General features: G+C 44.3%; 5 protein-coding genes across 15 annotated transcripts; 2 read left to right on the top strand and 3 right to left on the bottom strand.

The window, feature by feature from the left end:
• Positions 1-150: 150 nt before the first annotated feature.
• Positions 151-17,772, bottom strand: LOC119130706 (stathmin-like). Its single transcript, XM_037264581.1, has 6 exons — positions 17,767-17,772; positions 3,478-3,509; positions 1,872-1,912; positions 1,628-1,800; positions 1,205-1,396; positions 151-1,134 (listed from the first exon to the last, which is right to left on the bottom strand). The coding sequence occupies exons 3-6, from the start codon at positions 1,885-1,887 to the stop codon at positions 1,066-1,068; spliced, it is 450 nt and encodes a 149-aa protein (XP_037120476.1). The 5' UTR covers positions 1,888-1,912; positions 3,478-3,509; positions 17,767-17,772; the 3' UTR covers positions 151-1,065.
• umad1 (UBAP1-MVB12-associated (UMA) domain containing 1) lies at positions 1,157-12,203 on the top strand. Of its 7 annotated transcripts, XM_037264575.1 has the most exons (5): positions 1,157-1,168; positions 10,601-10,713; positions 10,931-11,035; positions 11,485-11,585; positions 11,683-12,203. In XM_037264575.1, exons 3-5 carry the CDS (start codon positions 10,954-10,956, stop codon positions 11,950-11,952), a joined length of 453 nt encoding a protein of 150 aa, XP_037120470.1. In that variant the 5' UTR covers positions 1,157-1,168; positions 10,601-10,713; positions 10,931-10,953; the 3' UTR covers positions 11,953-12,203. The 7 variants fall into 7 exon arrangements, with proteins under 7 accessions (XP_037120470.1, XP_037120468.1, XP_037120467.1 ...); XM_037264573.1 differs by lacking the exons at positions 1,157-1,168; positions 10,601-10,713 and adding an exon at positions 10,378-10,474 and having other exon boundaries at positions 11,500-11,585; XM_037264572.1 differs by lacking the exons at positions 1,157-1,168; positions 10,601-10,713 and adding an exon at positions 10,378-10,474.
• LOC119130699 (glucocorticoid modulatory element-binding protein 1-like) lies at positions 4,095-8,009 on the bottom strand. Of its 2 annotated transcripts, XM_037264566.1 has the most exons (10): positions 7,690-8,009; positions 6,758-6,930; positions 6,474-6,511; positions 6,282-6,397; positions 6,010-6,113; positions 5,667-5,812; positions 5,454-5,585; positions 5,239-5,376; positions 5,018-5,140; positions 4,095-4,947 (listed from the first exon to the last, which is right to left on the bottom strand). In XM_037264566.1, the coding sequence occupies exons 2-10, from the start codon at positions 6,886-6,888 to the stop codon at positions 4,139-4,141; spliced, it is 1,737 nt and encodes a 578-aa protein (XP_037120461.1). In that variant the 5' UTR covers positions 6,889-6,930; positions 7,690-8,009; the 3' UTR covers positions 4,095-4,138. The 2 variants fall into 2 exon arrangements, with proteins under 2 accessions (XP_037120461.1, XP_037120462.1); XM_037264567.1 differs by lacking the exon at positions 7,690-8,009 and having other exon boundaries at positions 6,383-6,397; positions 6,758-6,776.
• rpa3 (replication protein A3) lies at positions 9,204-10,449 on the bottom strand. 2 transcript variants are annotated; one of them, XM_037264580.1, is made up of 4 exons: positions 10,308-10,449; positions 9,997-10,071; positions 9,481-9,592; positions 9,204-9,406 (listed from the first exon to the last, which is right to left on the bottom strand). In XM_037264580.1, exons 1-4 carry the CDS (start codon positions 10,392-10,394, stop codon positions 9,324-9,326), a joined length of 357 nt encoding a protein of 118 aa, XP_037120475.1. In that variant the 5' UTR covers positions 10,395-10,449; the 3' UTR covers positions 9,204-9,323. The 2 variants fall into 2 exon arrangements, with proteins under 2 accessions (XP_037120475.1, XP_037120474.1); XM_037264579.1 differs by having other exon boundaries at positions 10,147-10,314.
• On the top strand, positions 12,271-16,644 carry glcci1a (glucocorticoid induced 1a). Of its 3 annotated transcripts, none has more exons than XM_037264571.1 (5): positions 12,271-13,366; positions 15,008-15,077; positions 15,208-15,418; positions 15,580-15,700; positions 15,789-16,644. In XM_037264571.1, exons 2-5 carry the CDS (start codon positions 15,009-15,011, stop codon positions 16,054-16,056), a joined length of 669 nt encoding a protein of 222 aa, XP_037120466.1. In that variant the 5' UTR covers positions 12,271-13,366; position 15,008; the 3' UTR covers positions 16,057-16,644. The 3 variants fall into 3 exon arrangements, with proteins under 3 accessions (XP_037120466.1, XP_037120464.1, XP_037120465.1); XM_037264569.1 differs by having other exon boundaries at positions 14,918-15,077; XM_037264570.1 differs by having other exon boundaries at positions 12,271-13,375; positions 14,918-15,077.
• Positions 17,773-18,168: the final 396 nt, after the last annotated feature.

The following is an 18,168-nucleotide window of genomic DNA, read 5'->3' as shown; positions in this document are numbered from 1 at the left end:
TGAAAGAAAGAGCCTGGGAGGGGGCGGTGGGTGGGTGGGAGAGAGAGAGAGAGAGAGAGAGAGAGAGAGAGAGAGAGAGAGAGAGAGAGAGAGAGAGAGAGATCAAGCTTGCGTTGAAAGCCAGGGAAATTAAACAGAGAATGAGGAAAATATCGGTGAAAATAGTATATTTCAAAAGTGTGAGGTTAACAGGGATTACATGCAATCTTGTTACGTGGCAACAGTCTTTTTTTAACAGTACAACTAACAGAAAATTCACTCATACAATGAAGATGTATTGCTCATTAACTTTACACAAGTAATGCATTTGTTATTCATGAAACATCCGATGACATGCTTCACACAGCAATACAGTTTGAGATTAACAGCGAAATAAAGACATATCTTCAGGTGAAACAAACTACACCCATCTTTGTGAAACCCTTTTTGTTGTCTTCAGAACTACTTTTTCTACCCTTGTTATTGAAACGGTAACAATCTAAACTTAAGACTTTTTCAAGACCACAAGAAATGTTAAGGTTTATGATCCCTACTGTACGCAAGCACAACTAAGGGTGTCGAGATCGGTCGCCACACAAATGAAAGGGACACAAAAGCGAAGCTGCTTCATTTTTCCCTAACTAGCCCAGTTTATGTCATTTTTGGAAAAAACTCATCATTTTCTATTTATTCCATTCATTTTGGAGAAATCATGAAAAAACGAATGCCTTTAGAAATGGCCACTTTAAATGGAGGACTAGGGCCACACACCGCTCCCCTCCCCTCCCCTCCCCTCCATGTTTTGGTCGATGACGTCACGCGAGGAAGCGCTCACTATTTCTCCATTGGAAATCATTGTACAGACATCGCTTAAATGTCTCTTTCGCTTAAATTCTGTCCCCTTCAGCGCAAGGATGTTTTTGGTTTGAGAAAAGAAATGGGGGAAAAAAAAAAAAAACTTCAAGTGGGAAGTGCACACAGATATAATAGCTAAGATCAACAAGAAGAAAGAATTCAACACAAAGAATAGTCAAATACAAAAATGACATTTCATTCACATGATGTAGTTCAGACTTGTGATGTCATTCAGTCTTCCGAAGCATCGTTGGTTTGATTGGTTTCCTTATTTTTTCGCACTTCCTCCAATTTTTTGTCCTGTCAAGGGAAAACAACAACATTGATCATGGAGGTAAAATATCAATTGAACACAAAGCATGACGCTTACTTTCTCCTTGAATTTTTCATTCATTGCTGCCATCATTGCTGTGCGTTTCCCTTGGTTGGCTTCCATTTTCTGATTGAGTTTCTCCTCAGCCATCTTGCTGAAATTGTTGTTCTCTTCCATAGCTTTCTGTTGCACTTCTTTTTCATGTTCACGTTTTTCTGCTAAATGCTTCAAAACCTCAGCTTCATGGTTCTGGGAAAAAAAGATTGTATCGCAATGTTCTTCTTAAATCATAATTGCGATGGAACATTGTCCTTTAAACTAATAGTTAACTGCAGAGTTGATTATATGAACAGAACAATGGAAGATATTTTGAGGGGATAAAATCAATCAAATCAATCAATCAATCGTTTTTCCTTCATAGTTGGACACTTGCTTGGCAAACAGTATACTACAACTATGTGAATGAGCCGCTTCTTCTACCTTGCGTCTTTCTTCGGCAGCATCCAGCTTCCTCTGAATTTCCTCCAGTGAAACATCCTTTTTCTTTGGAGGGGCCAAGGGGAAGTCGCCTTTAGTGTCTGGGGTAGGTTCACCAAGGATAACCTCAAAGGCTTGGCCAGAGGCCCGCTTGTCCAGCTCCTTGACCTGAATATCTATAGAGGGGTGTTAAATCAAATCAGCAAATCAAAGTCTTTCAATATTATAATGAACATGACATATTCACCTTTGGGGGCTGCCATCTTAAAAGTACGCTGGATGATTGACCTTAAAAGGAGCAAATGTAGAAATGAGTAAGATGGATCACCCACAGTGCTTGACTAAACAAAGCAGCCGAAATATAGCGCAATGACGACACCCAGCGGTCGTTTGCACAATTGCAACCAACCACCGCCCATCTCCCAAAACAGCACCCAAAAAAAAAAAAAAAAAAAAAACGCTCATGGCATCAGGAATCATTCACATTGCGTACAATTTCGTTCTATTTTGAAGTCCATGTGGAAAAGCAAATATTTCAAATGCAAATCTTGTGTGGATAAATGATGTATGCTAACATTTTGTTTCCATCGATGGGAGTCAGAGGCAAAAGACAACACGTACAAGATTACACAATAATTGCGCATTTGAGAAAGCAATTGTCTTCTCGGGGAAAGCGGGCGGTAGGGTTTCTATCATTGATTTCAGGGCGTTTCTTGGAATGAAAATATCTTTCTTGCCGAGTTGCATTTTAACAATATATAATTCTCAAAATAAAAAATAACATGCGCGCGGGCGCGCACACAAACACATATATACATACATACATACACATATATACATATATACATACACATATATACATATATACATACACATATATACATATATACATACACATATATACATACACATACACATATATACATACACATACACATATATATATATATATATATACATATATATATATATATATATACATATATATATATATATATATATACATATATATATATATATACATACACATATATATATATATACATACACATATATATATATATATATATACATATATATATATATATATATATACATATATATATATATATATATATATATATATATATATATATATATATATCTCCCATACGCAGACTCTTCGCTTGTCGCGAAGAGCAAACATCAATTTGTTCTCGTGACCTCATTACAAAAGTGTCAGGCTTGACGGTTAATGTTGTGTCAATGAACCCATTTAAATACATCAATGGGTGTTATTTTCTTCGACAGCACTCCTGTTTCCCCCTCACTCGATCGGTAACAGGCATGACAATCACTATCAAACAAAGACGCCTTGACGGCAGCATCATCATCATCAGCATCATCATCAGCATCATCAGCAAACAAAGACGGACTCATAACAGCTGATAGGATAAACAAGTCGTTTGCATTCTCGTGACCAAAGGGAATGGAACAACGTCACCATTAATTCCGACATTGATAAATGCAGTTTGAATATGCCCAAATTGTTCGCGATCAAGACCATAGCACACCAATCAGGTCGCTACAAAGCGCACACAATGAGCAGCAGCAGAAGCAGCAGAAGCAGAAGCAGCCTTCCTTGCCTTGGCAAGACACCGCCCTGGCCTGCACGAACAATAACCTCGGTTGGCATTTTAGAAGTGAGCAATATGCATGCTACATATTGCTCACTTAAAACGCTGGCTGGGATACACGACAGACAATCGATTCACAACGCAAGAACAAAATCAAATATTGCTCTTAGCAGCGCAAATAAAAGTCATTTAGGCACCATATGTCATGATCAATCCAGATTGACGCAAGATACTTACTAATGTGTCCCGCACACTAACAAATGTTTTTGCACGCTCGCTCGCTCGCACGCACGCACGCTTCTTGTCCACAAATCGCACCGGGTGTGCCAGTGTGATGGTACTGGCGGCGCGCACATAAATAGGCAACGTCACAGGCGATGTCGTCATAGGCTGCGCAGCCATTGGTTGACTGAAAAAGTCCATTTCAACGGGATTCAAATGTGCTCAAGTGACATTCGCCGAGCTTCTTCTCCTCACGTAACTCCTGATTGTAAAAACAAATGAATCTTGTTCACTTTACAATGGTCAACCAAACATGACAGGATTGTTATGAGTATTCATCAGGGAATATTGGACAACCCTTAATGAATGATGTCCAATTGTTCTCATTTGGTCACTTTTTGCACGTTTGACTGCACCCTAATGACAGTAGCTGCAACGGAACACAAAGATTTGGGACTCAATATATACTACATCCGTCATGACGCATGCCGTCGTCACAAGGTGGGCTGGCTGGCTGGCTGGCTGGCTGGCTGGCTGGCTGGCTGGCTGGCTGGCTGGGAGAAAGAAGCAATCATGCATGCATGCATGCATGCATGCGCAACAACACCTGAAGGAAATACAGTCGAGTCAAATGCTTTTGTACGAGCCATTTATTCCTTCCGTTTTTCTGTGACGACTAGGTGTTTACTTGGCCTGAACTTGGCACAATATTTTCTCTTACGACCACAAGCTGTACACCGGGCCCACGTCCACGGGCATCCAACTCCAGGCTCTGAGTCCCTTGTTTGTGTGTCCCTTGCATTTGCGAGTGTGGCTCCTGCGCAACGGTGACCTCCATCCTCTGCTGAACGATACCGGCGCTCTCACCCGGACCCGACTCGGCGGCGGCGGGCACCGGCAGCCCCGCGACTTCCCCTTCCTCTACTGACCGTGGGTCCATGTGGAGAAGCGCGTGTTCTCGGTCGTGCCGCAGCAAGACGGTGCCGTCCGGCACCTGCACCTGCGCCGCCGCCTCCACGGCCACTGCTTCTGCACACAGCGCTCGCTGGCTAAGGTGGAGCAGCTCCACGGGTTTGACCACTGTACTCAACTGGCTGGACTCCTGCGCGGGACTAGAATCCACCAGCGTGAGGTCGGAAGACGCGTGCAAGGTAACGCCGTCGGCTTTTCCGTCTCCGGTCAGCACGTATCGTGTGAAAAGTTGCGAGCCGGCGGGGAGCAGAGTGACAATGTTGGACGACTGGGCCAAGGAGGTGATGGGCAGGTCTGCCAGAGCCAACGGCTGAGCCAAGGAAGACAAGGAGATGGGGGACAGAATGGTGACCTGCGCAGGCTGACGGTTGACGCTAGTTAGGGGCTTGTGCAAACGAAGCCGCTTTGTCTGGCGTTTGATGCTACTTTTGGCGGCAGGGTGCGGCGGGCATGACCATGGCAGAGCTTGATTCTGTTGCTGCTTTCGCTGTTCTGCCAACTGCGACTCCAGGTCTGCGCGCAACAAATGCATCCGTCGCTCATCCACATATTCGTCTTGTACACGTCTTTCGTTGGAACTCACCGCAAAGGATTCGAAGAATCTGCGCCTGGCTGGGATGGGTCTGCTGCCGCCTCTTGGCCAGCATCTTCTTGACAGAGTTGAGCAGTCCAAACACCTGGCCAAGGTTACTCAGCGCTGCAACCTCTAGCAGGGAGGGAGGAATTGTCATCAGAGAGAGAAAGCAGCGTGGCTTTTGCAAACACCATTCTCCGAGCCAGCATCGTTTGCCAGGACGTCCGTACCCGTGTTCTGCAAGACCGCCGACTCCTTGAGCAGCTGCAAGTTGTTCAGCAGATCCAACAGCTCAGTACTGATTTTGGTGACCACTTCACCCAGCAAACCCACATCAGCAATTCCCTTCCAGAAATTGAGCGTGTCTTCTACACATGAGCAGACAGACCACAGTACATTTGCGCTCTACGAAAGGCGGGCGTCCTAAACAGAAGACCGTCGGTACCTGAGATTTCCCCAAAGTCGTGGCGGTGGTGGTGGTGGTGGTGGAGCGATCCTGCCGACTTTGAGACGCAGTCCCTGGTTTCAGCCGCTCCCTCCGTCATATCTATCTTGCCGTTAGCAGAGGACTCCTGCGCTGAAAGAGCAACACAAGCCAGCCCGTTCCAAAGCGGACAGCCAAAAGCGCGATCGTACGGGAGAAAACATTGGTTCTCACCTTGAGAGGATGTAGACGAGAGTCCAGTGCTGTCAGGTGGGAAGCGCGTGTTGTTGATTAACAAGTCAAACTTGGTGCTACGGCAAGTGTTTGTACACAACGTCGCGTGTTGATAGAAGTCAAGTTGGCCTGAATCCATAATCTTTCTGGAGAGAAGCAAGAAAATGAATGAAGCTACTCATCAATGGTGAGCTAAAGGAAGAACGGTGTCCATCAAGCAAGCACATTGCTTTGGAATAATCCGTCTCTTTTCTTCCGCTGAGCTGGAGTTAGGTGGACCGGGAGGGGGGGGCAGCAGACGTACGCATACGTAGTGTGTCAAGACTCGACAATAACAGCCCACCTAAGCATGACTCCACCCATCCGGATTGCTCGTTTCCAGTCTTTCAGAGTGGCTTTCCCGGAAATATGGACAAACTGCTTTGGACTGATGAGCTGGTCGTCAAACTGGGGAAGAGAGTGGTGGCAAGATATGAATGAGTATATTAGAACAAACACACACACACACACACACACACACACCCATCCATGACCCCCTTGTTGTTATTATTAAAGACACTTTTGTGTTGCTGCAACTTGGTACCCGGGTGCAGTTTGAAATGAAATTCGACTGACCTTCACACATTTGACATTGATTCCTGGGCACACGAACTTCTTCACTAGTAACATTGCTTTACTGTCACCGCATGTTATAGGGCAGCAAATTTCAACGTCACCTTCCTCAGTCTCTTCTACAAGAAGGAAAAGACGCACGTGAAGCAAGACAGCAATAAGCCAGAGTGTTTTGCATGGTTGCGATCCTCTTACCTGGATGGCCGTCATCAGCAGTTTCATCACATTCTTCTCTGCAATGAAAGCACTTTGGGTTAATAATTAATCGTGGCTTTTGAACATACCCGCCTGAAATCAACGACAGTATTAAGAATAAATACGGACATTCCAAAAGATTTGTTTGTGACACGTCCGGCGGTTATTGTGAAAGAGAAGGTCAACCCCTTGATGATGTTGACAGGACTGCAACGGATCTCAATGCAGCTCTTGCCAACTCCAAATTTGGATTGTGTCATTTTCAGTCAAGTTGAGTTACTCACCCTGCACTTATGGACTGGAGCTGAAGGATGACCTGGCTTTTATTGACAACATACTCTGTGTTAGTGTCACCATCAGTCTTCACCACGAGGACCTCCCCACTGGACATGGTTACATCTTCCGTAGCTGCCATCACGCTCTTCTGTTTTGTCACTTTTCAAACAATTCCATGTTGCTAAAACAGGATCAACAAATGGATATCAAATATGAGCAATCTTGCGAGCATTCTCTTGGAAACGGTGAATGTCTTGTATTCTGACTGCATGTATGTAGCGGCCATCCAATAAGCAATACATAACGGCGCAGATGTCGTATGTTTTCTGGATTGAGAATGGAGATCCATTACATTGCACGACGTACATACTCTTCATTCAGTCTTCACAGTTGAATTCATACGTTTGATTTAGGAAGCAGAATGGCGTGCATTTTGGCCTCGCTTGCACGGCTTTCTAAGCGTCAAAGTCGACACATCATGATGTTCAGTGGACGTCGTTGAGGGAGGCCCAAAATGAGAGGCAAACAGCACAGACGGCAGCTGCGGGCACGCTCTTTGACTTCAGACGGGGGGGGGGGCATCGATGGAAGGAAGCCATTACGTCTGTCTATCTATCACAATGGAATGGCGTAACATATTGTTTGGGACTAAGTGGAGCAGCGGGAACTCAATATTGCCATTCGACTTTGGCTGGAATTGTTACGTGCTACTACGTATCGACGAAACGTACGTCGTTTCGTAACACTGCATTTTAACGCTGCGTACCCCCGTAAAATGACGTCTGCTCGTGCGGAACCACGCAGAGCAAACAACGGCGGCGCGGCGCGGCGACGCAACAGCTACATTTCGTCAAAGAACAGCCTGACATGTGTTCCTTACGCAGTCAAAGGCATTCAAGACGGTGTGTTTTAAAGATCAAATTCAATGTCACTCCTTTACCGTTTGAGCGGAATTTACATCCAGAGTCCGAAGAAGCCGCGCATGCGCTGTTGACTATTCCACTTTTACTTCCTGCTTCAGAGATCGACTTGTCTAAAACATCCAGCCCACAACTTTAGACGATTCCCAGCAAATGTCCAATTTAATCATCTTGGAGCAGGCATTTCTACGCCGGACATGGTTTTCGGCCTTTTAGCCTCTTGCGGCTCCGATATTAGTAAGCGTATCATTCGGCTCAGTAATGTAATCGTAACCGGCCCTGCCCGGCCCGCAAATTGCAAAAATGTGCGTATAATTGACGCCCGCTGAAAAACATTTGGGGGTGAGGGTTGTCTTTTTTCCCCCCCAAAAACCCAAAACAATCTTAAAAAAACAACAAAACAAAACAACCCTACAAATTTTGTCCTCGAAAAATGTGTTGTGCAATTCCATGTCACTAGTTTGTGTGTATGCTCTTTTGTGTGGTTTTTAGTTTGTATAGACTTTTAGCTTGTATCTTTTAATTTTAGCAAATGCACTGATCGGTTGGCACTTTTAATTTCGTTGTACATGTGACAATGACAATAAAGATCTATTCTATTCTAATACCACTAAAACAAAACTACATAAACTCAAAACAAAAAGTGTTGCCCCCTGTCCAGCATGGATTTGTCAAAATCAAGTTAATCCAAGATGTAAAAATCTCCAGTTTAAGATTGGCATTTTTTTTGGTCAAGTTTCATCTACCAAGTATTTACTCGAAAAAGAATTTGTTGAAAACATGGCATTTCCTCACCTAAGGGAGGTGCCATTTTTGGTCTCTTATGACCCATATTCAGTTGAATCCTATCCACGCCCCAGCCTCCGTATCAACATAGGTATTAGTTGCGTGTTGCTGACATGCCAGGCTTTTGGGTGCACTAATGAGAAATATACAGGGAAAGGTTTTCAGACTCCAAATGCGTTGCACAGCCCAAAAAGGCAAACCATGTGCTCACCACCTGCGGGAGGGGCCAAAGGGTGCATCGTGAGCCACAGGCGCCAAGGCACCTTGGCGGTCCGATCCCCAAAACAGAGGCTGCGAAGGTCACATTTTCATAGCCTTAACTCACGGCCCGTCTCCACAGAAACCAGGCCAGATTGGAGGGCTGAAACCAGGCCAGATTGGAGGGCTGAAACCAGGCCAGTTTGGAGGGCCGGTTGTTGAAGGCTGCGTGAATTTGGACAGCCTCCACGGGCCGGAAATGACGCCACGGCGTCGCCATATTGTGCGTTGAAGGACGCTGCCTATTCATTTGTGCAGAGATAGTCCGCCTGTCCAAATTCACTGCGGCTTACGTAGGCGGAGCTTACGTAGGCGGAGCTTCCAGTGCTGCGAAGGACCCAGCCTTCGGATCTGCTTTGGAGGACGCAGCCTGCCAATTTGGACACAGCAAAAGTGTGTTTCAACAGCAAAGTCTTACTTTGACCTCAAATTGAAAAGTTGCTGAGTAAAAGCAGGCTTTGTGATTCAGTATGCATATTAAAGACAAACATGCACGATACGTGAAGGTTTATTCTGCAACATTTTCAGTGACATACACGTTTTGTTTTTTCCCCCTATTATAACAAAACGAGCAAAAAAGAGAAAGGGGGGGAAAAAACACAAAGCTTGCTTATCTACTTGCAGCCATGTCAAAAGGGTAGTGCTGGGGGAAATCGTGGATGACCTTTACAGCTTCGTTGTAAAGTTCCAGATCTGTGGCAAACATGGGCAGAGTGTCAAAACAAGTATGAACAAATCAGAGCTCATTTGACATGTTCACGATTTACCAAAGGGAATGCCCTTCTCGTCTCGGAGCATGTTGAATGTGATGGCCCTTATGGCTCCTTTGTTAGACACCATTCCAATGACTTCCACAATTCCAGACAGCTCCTCTTCAAGCTGATAGATAGATAGATAGATAGATAGATAGATAGATAGATAGATAGATAGATAGATAGATAGATAGATAAACCTTGTTCACTGGAAATTGTAACATACAAACGAAGCCAAACTCAGCTTTGATCCATTTATGAACTTGATTTTTTCTTGAATGAATTGAAACAGATATCCAGAATGTGCAAACACAAACAACATCGTGCTGTTAGTGCCAGACTGCTGAGGTAGAAAAGAAAGGCTATACAAATGAAATGACACATGACATTGACTCACACTAACTCAATTGTATGAGAACGGTCCCTGTGAAATTGGATGCATATCTTGCTTCCACATCTCATCATTCTGATCTAAACCGTGCTGCAACATAAATGGGGCTGGCTTGAGATGGATTGGAATCATATACTCACAGGGTCATTTAGCTCAACACACACACTTCTTCCTTCTCCGTCTGCGACAGTGAAGCTTTTCCCGGTGTTGTGTACCTAAACAACAAACAAATATAGCACGTTAACCTTGAAGTAAGAGCTTGTATGGCGTGTTCTAGTCACGACTGTTACCGTCTCAACATGTCCGACAAAACAGACGGGTTTGCTAATATATTGCGTCAGCATGGATGAGTTAATTCGAGGCTTTGGAGAATCCAGCGTATTAGACATCTTCACACAAAGACGCCCGACCAACGCGTGTACGGCGCCAAAACAACTTGTTGACAACTTACTTTTGTCATATCCTGTGCGCCGCGCGAGCGGGATTTGACCGACGACTCCACCAGTCTTATCCAGCGGCAAGCAATGGGGTATATCATGGAACATACCCAAGGTTCCTGTACGACATATCCGCTGTCCGTTAAATATCTAATTCCGGAAGAAACATTCGGAAAGACTGGAACGTCATACATCTATCTTTAATATATATTTTCGAATTGAATTCGAGGATATATATGTGTGTGTGCGTGTGGCGAGAGCGCGAACGCAAGCGCGCGCGCAACGACATATAATAACTAAACGTCAGAGATTTATTGTAACATTACTGTGATCGCTGAAACACTTGGTAGTAAATGTAGTTTCTACCCGGAAAGGAGTAACAGAGGTCACAACGACACGGTATTTCTGAACAAACCCAAAGTGATCATTTCTTATATCGTTGTAACGACAAACGGCTCGTCATATATCATTTACGTGACGTCATTTAAATACACAACTCAAACAAGTTGATGACTCTTGATTACGCAACTTTACAACAATGCAAGTCCGACAGACTGTAGTTGTGCTTCCTTCCAATCGAACGCTTTAAAGTACTGACCGTGCTGTTTGACACGCGACTGTTAATGTACCAATCCAGGGCGTGAGGGTGAGCAGAGCAGCATGTTCTCTTTCCTGGGTTTACGTAAAGATCCAAAGAAGTCGACGTCAGAGAGGGATGCTGATGGAGGCTTTGTGATCATTGGTAAGAAAGATGATCTTTGTAGCCTTGAAGATCGGGTGTCAAAATCAAGGTTGGGGGAATAAAATCCCCCCCCACCATTTTACGTGACCTACTGCAGCGAACTGTGTCTACTTCAATTGACATATTTTCATCTTGGAATTTGGCTTTGGTCTGCTTTGGGGCATTTATTTACACCAAATCCTTTGTAAACAACATGGAATGTGTTTGCCTGGCTGCTACTATTTTTCGCTGATATTGTAACACTGTGTCAAGGCAAGCCAGACCAATGCTCCAGCGATTTGGTCTGAATGAATTTCCATGGGCAGGGGTTGGCTCCCCAAACAATCCACAAAACCCCCGCCCAATCAAACTATAATAAAAAGAAATATTTGCGTAAATCTGCGAATAGGTGAATCTGCCTGCCGCTGCCGGAATGCAAGTATGCAAGGGTCCACTGTATCCATGTTTAGCTTGTTCCTTTGCAGGAGAAACAGTTGAAGAGCAAAGGCGGAAGGTGCAGTCGATGAACATTGCACAACCTTCAACAAATGTTATTGTCTTGCCATCTAAGGTGAGCTTTTTCCATTCAGAAATGTATGGAAAAGGTCATTTGTGCGCAATTACAGTCCACACAATGGAATTTACAAATGGTTTCTCTTTTATAAAAGCCATCATGTCCAGCTCCAGCTCGCCCAGTGGAAACAATCACAACTCCACCTCCAACGAACGTGGAAGATGGGTCCTCCTCAGTCACAGAGGCTTCTTCAATGGCCCCTGATCTCCTTGGTGACATCCCCTTCGCTTTGGCACCTCATGTTCAGGCAGTGCAGAGAGGTTTCCCTTATATTCCCGATGTACTGCTGTCCAAGGACATGAACTCTAGCCTAACGTATTTTCATTATGACTTCACTTTGGAAAAATCCATTCTACAAATGTGATCGTTTTCACCAAACCCAAATCATGTTTTTGTCTGTATTGCATTTGTTTGCTACTGTACATCCTGTTCAGAGTCATGAATGGGCTTTAGTTGATCTCAGAATTGGACAAGTGTTGTACATCCTATTTGTCAATCAGACATCAAGACAATCACACTAACTGCAGTGGTTACCCATTAAGATACAGTGAGTGGTTCAGCACTTGTTCTCCCCCAAATTCATCCTTATAACAACTTTTCACCAAATCAAATGAAGACTAAATCTTTCCTCTTTGTTTACATTATATTTAGCAGTTGCAACCTTTCTTTTATATGCAGTGACGTGCAAAAATGTGTCAAAAGGTTTGGTTACCATCTGGGATCCTACTCAACATGGAACTGTCAACATTTTTTTGTTTTCCCTGTATCTGACTACTTGAAGTCATATAAACAATATCAAGGCATACGTAGTTTGTTGAATCTATCCTCCGCATCAACGGCAATAAGTGACAAGACGCAAACTGTGAAGAAGACACAATGACATCTTTTGGAATGAGTTGAATTGTTACTATACGTATAGGAATTATCCACACCATTGCTGCCGTGGTATTTTCATTCAGGCATTTTTTAAATGTTTTTTTTTAAAGCTATGCTCTTTACAAAAGCATGTAGAAATTGCCAACTAATCCATTTGCACTGCATTTTTGACGTGGAAACAATGTCAACGGTGTTAAGCCTTATTGCTTTTCAGTCCACGCTAAATATATTTGTTATTGTTTGAAGGGGAAAGTCTTAACACTGAATTACTAACGTGCCGGAATGACTTTTCTTCTCCCCAGCCAATTTGGGTCTTGCGCATTGTATTAGTGGTAACAATGTAGTAATACAGCTCATTGATGATGAGCTGTAAGAATTTAGAAATGTTTACCAAATGTTAAAAGTACAATCATAAAGTAGTATGGATTTCCTTCCTACATTTGAAATGAGATGAATCTGTACTTTCTAAATTTGTCCCAATAGTCTTCAAAACGGCTCGGCTTAAATAAAAGGAGCCAACTGTGGTTCTCATCAGGCTTTTTCCTGTCTCCTGCACCGCGGTCTAGTTACAGGCTCACGCAGCAGCGCAGAGCAGAGCAGAGCAGCGCAGCCGTGGGGCCATAGGAGCGAGCGTTTGTATGCGTGGAAAGCAGCCAGCCAGCCAGCCAGCCAGCTAGCCAGCCAGCCAGCCAACGAGCCAGCCAGCCAGCCAGCCAACGAGCCAGCCAGCCAACGAGCGCACCCCAACTAACTGGCTCCTGCTCTGCTCTGTTCTTCCCGGGCGGTTAGCTGGAAACAAGGACGCTGGAGTGACCTGGTCCCGTCCCGCCAGCCCGGGTGCAGGCAGGTCGGATATCTATCTGGCTGCTTGGTTGTTTCATTGGCATTGTCGGAGCGCGAAGGTAAGCAAGGTAAAGGCGGAGGATTTTGCAGCGCAGCTATCTAGCACGGTTTCCATAGCACGGTGCTAAGCTAAGTCCCGCCCGCCCGTCCGTCCGTCGTTCCCTGCTCAGATGGAGCGATGCTAGTACCGATACCCGATCGTCAAATAAGGCCATCGAAGCATAAAGCGCTAATACCAACGTGGACAACAGTGGAACGAGCGCATCTTGCGCATGACGTTGTTGGAGTCTATTCGGCTTATGTATTAGGTCACACCATTAAACGGAACATTTATTATCCTCTTATGTCAAATGTGTGCGTTGTTTGCTTGCCAGCGTTTGTCATCATACGCCACGTTTTGTTTTGGTGAGGATTATTATGACAAGCCTAAGTAGGTCGGGATTTTTCATCAAAATGAGTCCACTAATGCAAATGATTTGTTCGTCCAATTGTCATGCGAAATATAAGTTGCTAAATTTTGCTATACAACGTCTTGGATTTCATAAGGAAGACGGACCAGTGACAATTTGACCTGAAATCATTCAAATAGTTAGGATATGAAATCGTTCTGTTTATGCACGATAGCTTTGGACATGTTATGATGACTACAAGCTTGCCTATTTAATTAGGAATAAAAACAAGTCAGCGCGCGTTTGGGAGGGAGGGAACGGATGGAGAGGCCGACATATAGAAGCTGTATGACAAATGTTTGTTTCATGTGTTATCCTCACGTGGGTCTCGGCTATTATTATTTTACCAATATTATTTACTCATATATATATATATATATAAAACTGAAATATTACATTGAATCGAGATAGAGTCAAGTACCAGCAACAATAAACTATAAAAGCAGGGAACGGTGCCACACATTCTGACGGAAATGATCACTCGCTACATTTAGCCAATCCAATACTAAGCTTGTCATTGCTAAATAACATTTAGTAACTCTTAATGGCTTGTAAATAAAGAGGCATAATCAATGACTGAATATTCAGTCATGAATTAAATTAGTCTGATAGACACAACTTGAATTTCATCATGACCTTATTTCGATCCCTCAACGCGGCATTTTGTACGTCATAGTCTTGCAACTAGAGATAGAAAATGGCGCCTCCCTTAGGTGAGTAAGTGCTATGTTTTGAACTTTTTTTTTTTTAGAATAAATATTTGGTAGACTAATGTTTAACAAAAACACTGTTCGGTAAATGTACCCATTTCAGACTAAACAGGAAGGTTTGACATCTTGAGTTGACTTGCGCTTAAATGTTGCTCAATGACTGTAAACTGCAATCAAGTCCACTCCAACACATCAGATCAGGTAGTTCACTCAGTCGTTTCACATCCCTCTAAAGTTTTTTACTGTGCCACTGTTCTGACTCTATGCAGCTATAGTCATGGCAAAGTATCTGTCCGTTTTCAACACCGCCCATCTAGATTTACTGGTGGGGTCATTTCATCTAAGCCTTTGGATTGGAAGCCCTCTTCCGTCCATTTCCTTGCCGTCAGAAACGAGACACAATCGGAAGTAGAGACACATGACATGATGTGTGCGTGTGCGTGTCCCTCAGTACCTCAGTGTCCATGTCCAAGTCAGCCCAGATGCCACTGTCCAACAACATAACGGTGTCAAAGCCCTCAATCTCTCGGGTGCCCAGCAGCATGGAGGGCATCAATCATGAGCTGGAGAAGGTCTTTATCAAAGACAACGGAGAGAAGGAAGAGTTAAAGGTAGCGTTGCGCTCTGTTGATCAATGTGTCATTTCATGGATTGGATTGTACTCGTAGCAAAGCGCAAGAAACAAATACAAGAGCAGCAATGAGGAGACTCGAAGAAAAGAATCCCCCTGATTTGTTGCAGTCTCTGGAGGTACCCGATGGCCGTCGAGCGCCCTTTCCTCCGCAGCAGCGCAGCAGCTCCAGAGGCACCGACATCCAAATTCCATCAGGCCCCGGACGGTCCAGCAGTTGCTCCAGCCTCTCGCCCTGCCCCTCACCCGCCGCCTGTCCGTCGGGATCACACGACAGCAGTCCCTTTTCCACCGAGGATTTACTCGATGATCCTGATAAAGGTTCAAAACCTTTTCTTTCGTGAGTGTAAAAGTGAGGTGGATGTCTGGGTTGTTTGTTTGTTTGTTTTTGTTTGTTTGTTTGTTTGTTTGGGTCTCGGGATCCATCTCATCTGCCTCGGTCTTACAATCTACTTAAACATACTTTAACCATTTCTTTGCAGACAGCGAAAGTAGCTCGCCCCTCCCCAAATTTGCATCTTCCCCCAAACCCAACAACACCTACATGTTCAAGCGAGAGCCGCCCGAAGGTTGCGAAAAGATTAAAGCCTTTGAGGAGATGAGGTAAGCGGAGCGATACCTGCAGATGCTTTGAATCCAAACCCGACATCGTCCCAATGGATTTTTTTTTATGGTTCTGACCGTCTTTCAGCTCGAGGCAGTCGGCGTCGGCCGCCCTCTTTTCCTGTCCGGACAAAAACAAAGTCAACTTCATACCAACTGGCTCGGCATTCTGCCCCGTCAAACTCCCGCCGGTCCAGTCTCAAGAGAAGGAGGAGGAGGAGGACGACCACGACCACGACGGGACAGAGACGGCGACGACGCACGAGGCTCAAGCCTCCTCGGCCGCAAATGATCCTCCCGGCCCAGCCGCCGCCTCAGCGGAGCTGCCGCAGACAGACAGTCGAGCCATCAGCTAGTAGCGAGCAGAGCTGGTCTCTAGCTCCAGGTTTGACCTTTGTGACTGACTCTCCCAAAACACCTTCTTCTGCCATGCCACAAGAGCCTTGGTATCTGTGTGCTGACCCCTGCGAGCCCTCTCTCTCTCTCTCTCTCTCTCTCTCTCTCGCTCTCGCTCTCGCTCTCGCTCTCGCTCTCTCTGCATGATGTAGAAACTGTCTCCACCACCACCACCACCAAGAACCACTTTGCCACCAATATTCTGTCCTGTATTATTCTGTCCATGCTTGTGGCCAGGAAAAGAAGAAATTGTATTGTGCAGGAAACATAGGGATCAAAGTGGAAGGGATGTGTATTTTAAAATGATAGTATATTTCTTATGATTAAATTATGTATTGTGTTCTGTTTTAAACATTTGCAGAAAGAATAAGCTCTTTAAATGGAACGTGTGTGTGTGTGTGTGACTCTCAGGCACAAAAACGACGGGTAGTCGCACTGCCGTGCTATATGACCTAGAACCCATGAAGCACTGACTGTGAAAATGATCGCTTGTCACATTTGTGATTGAAACACCAGAGAAACAAGTAAAGATCACTTCCCAGCTAGAATTGATGTCAATTTCTTACCTTAATGGCTCTGGGGGAAAGAAAAAAAGAACAGAAAAAGGTGTTATTGAGCAGTGACAGAGAAATCTCCACGACTTAAGTGAAAAGTGGTATTGACACAAAGCTCTTTGCACTCAGATTTCATTTCAATCGACATTGTTGCTGCACATTGCTGTAAACTAAACTGTGCATACAATTAGAAATGAGTATACTTTTAAAAACTCAATTGTTCCAATGAAAAAGTCTTCAATTATTATAGGTAAATAGAAATGAAAGGGCGACCAGACCAAACATGACGACGTTTGTAGCGGTAAAAAAGAAATGGCTATTTTGCGGTAGTCCATCCAGCAGATGGCACTCTTGAACCACAAAGCAATCCAAGGAGCACAATGGAGATGCATGGACTTCCCTCGAGTCTTGTCTGATGGAGTTAACATAGAGGGAAGGTCCTGTTGGCTGCCAGGGATATATTGATTTGGGCCCCTCCCTCAGTGTCTCAAATGAGAAGAATCCAACTTAGGTCTCTTACCTACTACCCCAAGTCAGCTGGGGCTAGCTAGGCTGCATCCATCCGTTGGCCTCAGTGCAGAGGTTGCGGCTTTCCGTTACGGCTCCGCTCTTCTTCCTTTGTGGAGTTTGCAAGTTCTCCAAACGGATCAAAGTGAACACAGTAAAAAAAAAAAAAAAATATATATATATATATGTATCCCCCAAACCGATTCGAAAAGTATCTCTGCAACACCCAGAGGGATAGATTAAACTTTTCTACAATCCCGGAGACTCAAAGTGCACCATGAAATGTATTTGAAAGCTAAATAAGTGCATTTTCCATGATAGGTCTCGGATTCTTTGAGTGTTTTCGTTAAATGTGCATTTAACGTACAGTAACTCACATCAGAGTATCAAGTGGTCTCTGAATACCGCATCCATATATGTATACACGCACATACATAGACAAACATACATACACACACGTATACATGATATCGATATACCTTTGTATATATACACGTGTTTGTTCATTTGGGGGATTATATATTGATAGGCATATAGAACGATTTTTGTTTTCAATGCAATACATTGCAATTGTTTGGTCAGCTATTGATTTTTTTCTCTTAAAATGATTTTTTTCTTTCTTTCTTTCATACGAACAAAACCTTGTGCGTGACTCTGCCTTCTGCTTTCATTCAAAGTGCCTGAATTGCACTTGGCAGTAGGGCATACACAAAGTAGCCCGGTGAGAGACACTTTGGAGTTTTTCAATGAGTGGGTGCCCTATGCTGCCAAAGCTCAGTGCAGCCAGTCTAAAAATATGTCCAAATATGTGCACAATTTTGAAGGAGGCCTTTGTGAACGTGAAGGAGCTTGTGGCCAGCTTGTCATCTCTGGAGATGATGGCCTGCCCGCCTGCAGAATGGACCAACTGTCAGATTCGCTCTTTTGTGAGTCCGTCTCGCGGGTCCTTTGCGGGCCCATCCCACCTGGAAAAAAAAGAAAAGAAAATCCATCTGTCCTTCCAGCCTCGTA

Source organism: Syngnathus acus, chromosome 11 (assembly GCF_901709675.1).
Source record: "Syngnathus acus chromosome 11, fSynAcu1.2, whole genome shotgun sequence".
Classification (NCBI taxonomy): Eukaryota; Metazoa; Chordata; class Actinopteri; order Syngnathiformes; family Syngnathidae; genus Syngnathus; species Syngnathus acus.
The sequence above is the reverse complement of the archived record's forward strand: the minus strand, read 5'-3'. Positions and strand labels throughout refer to the sequence as shown.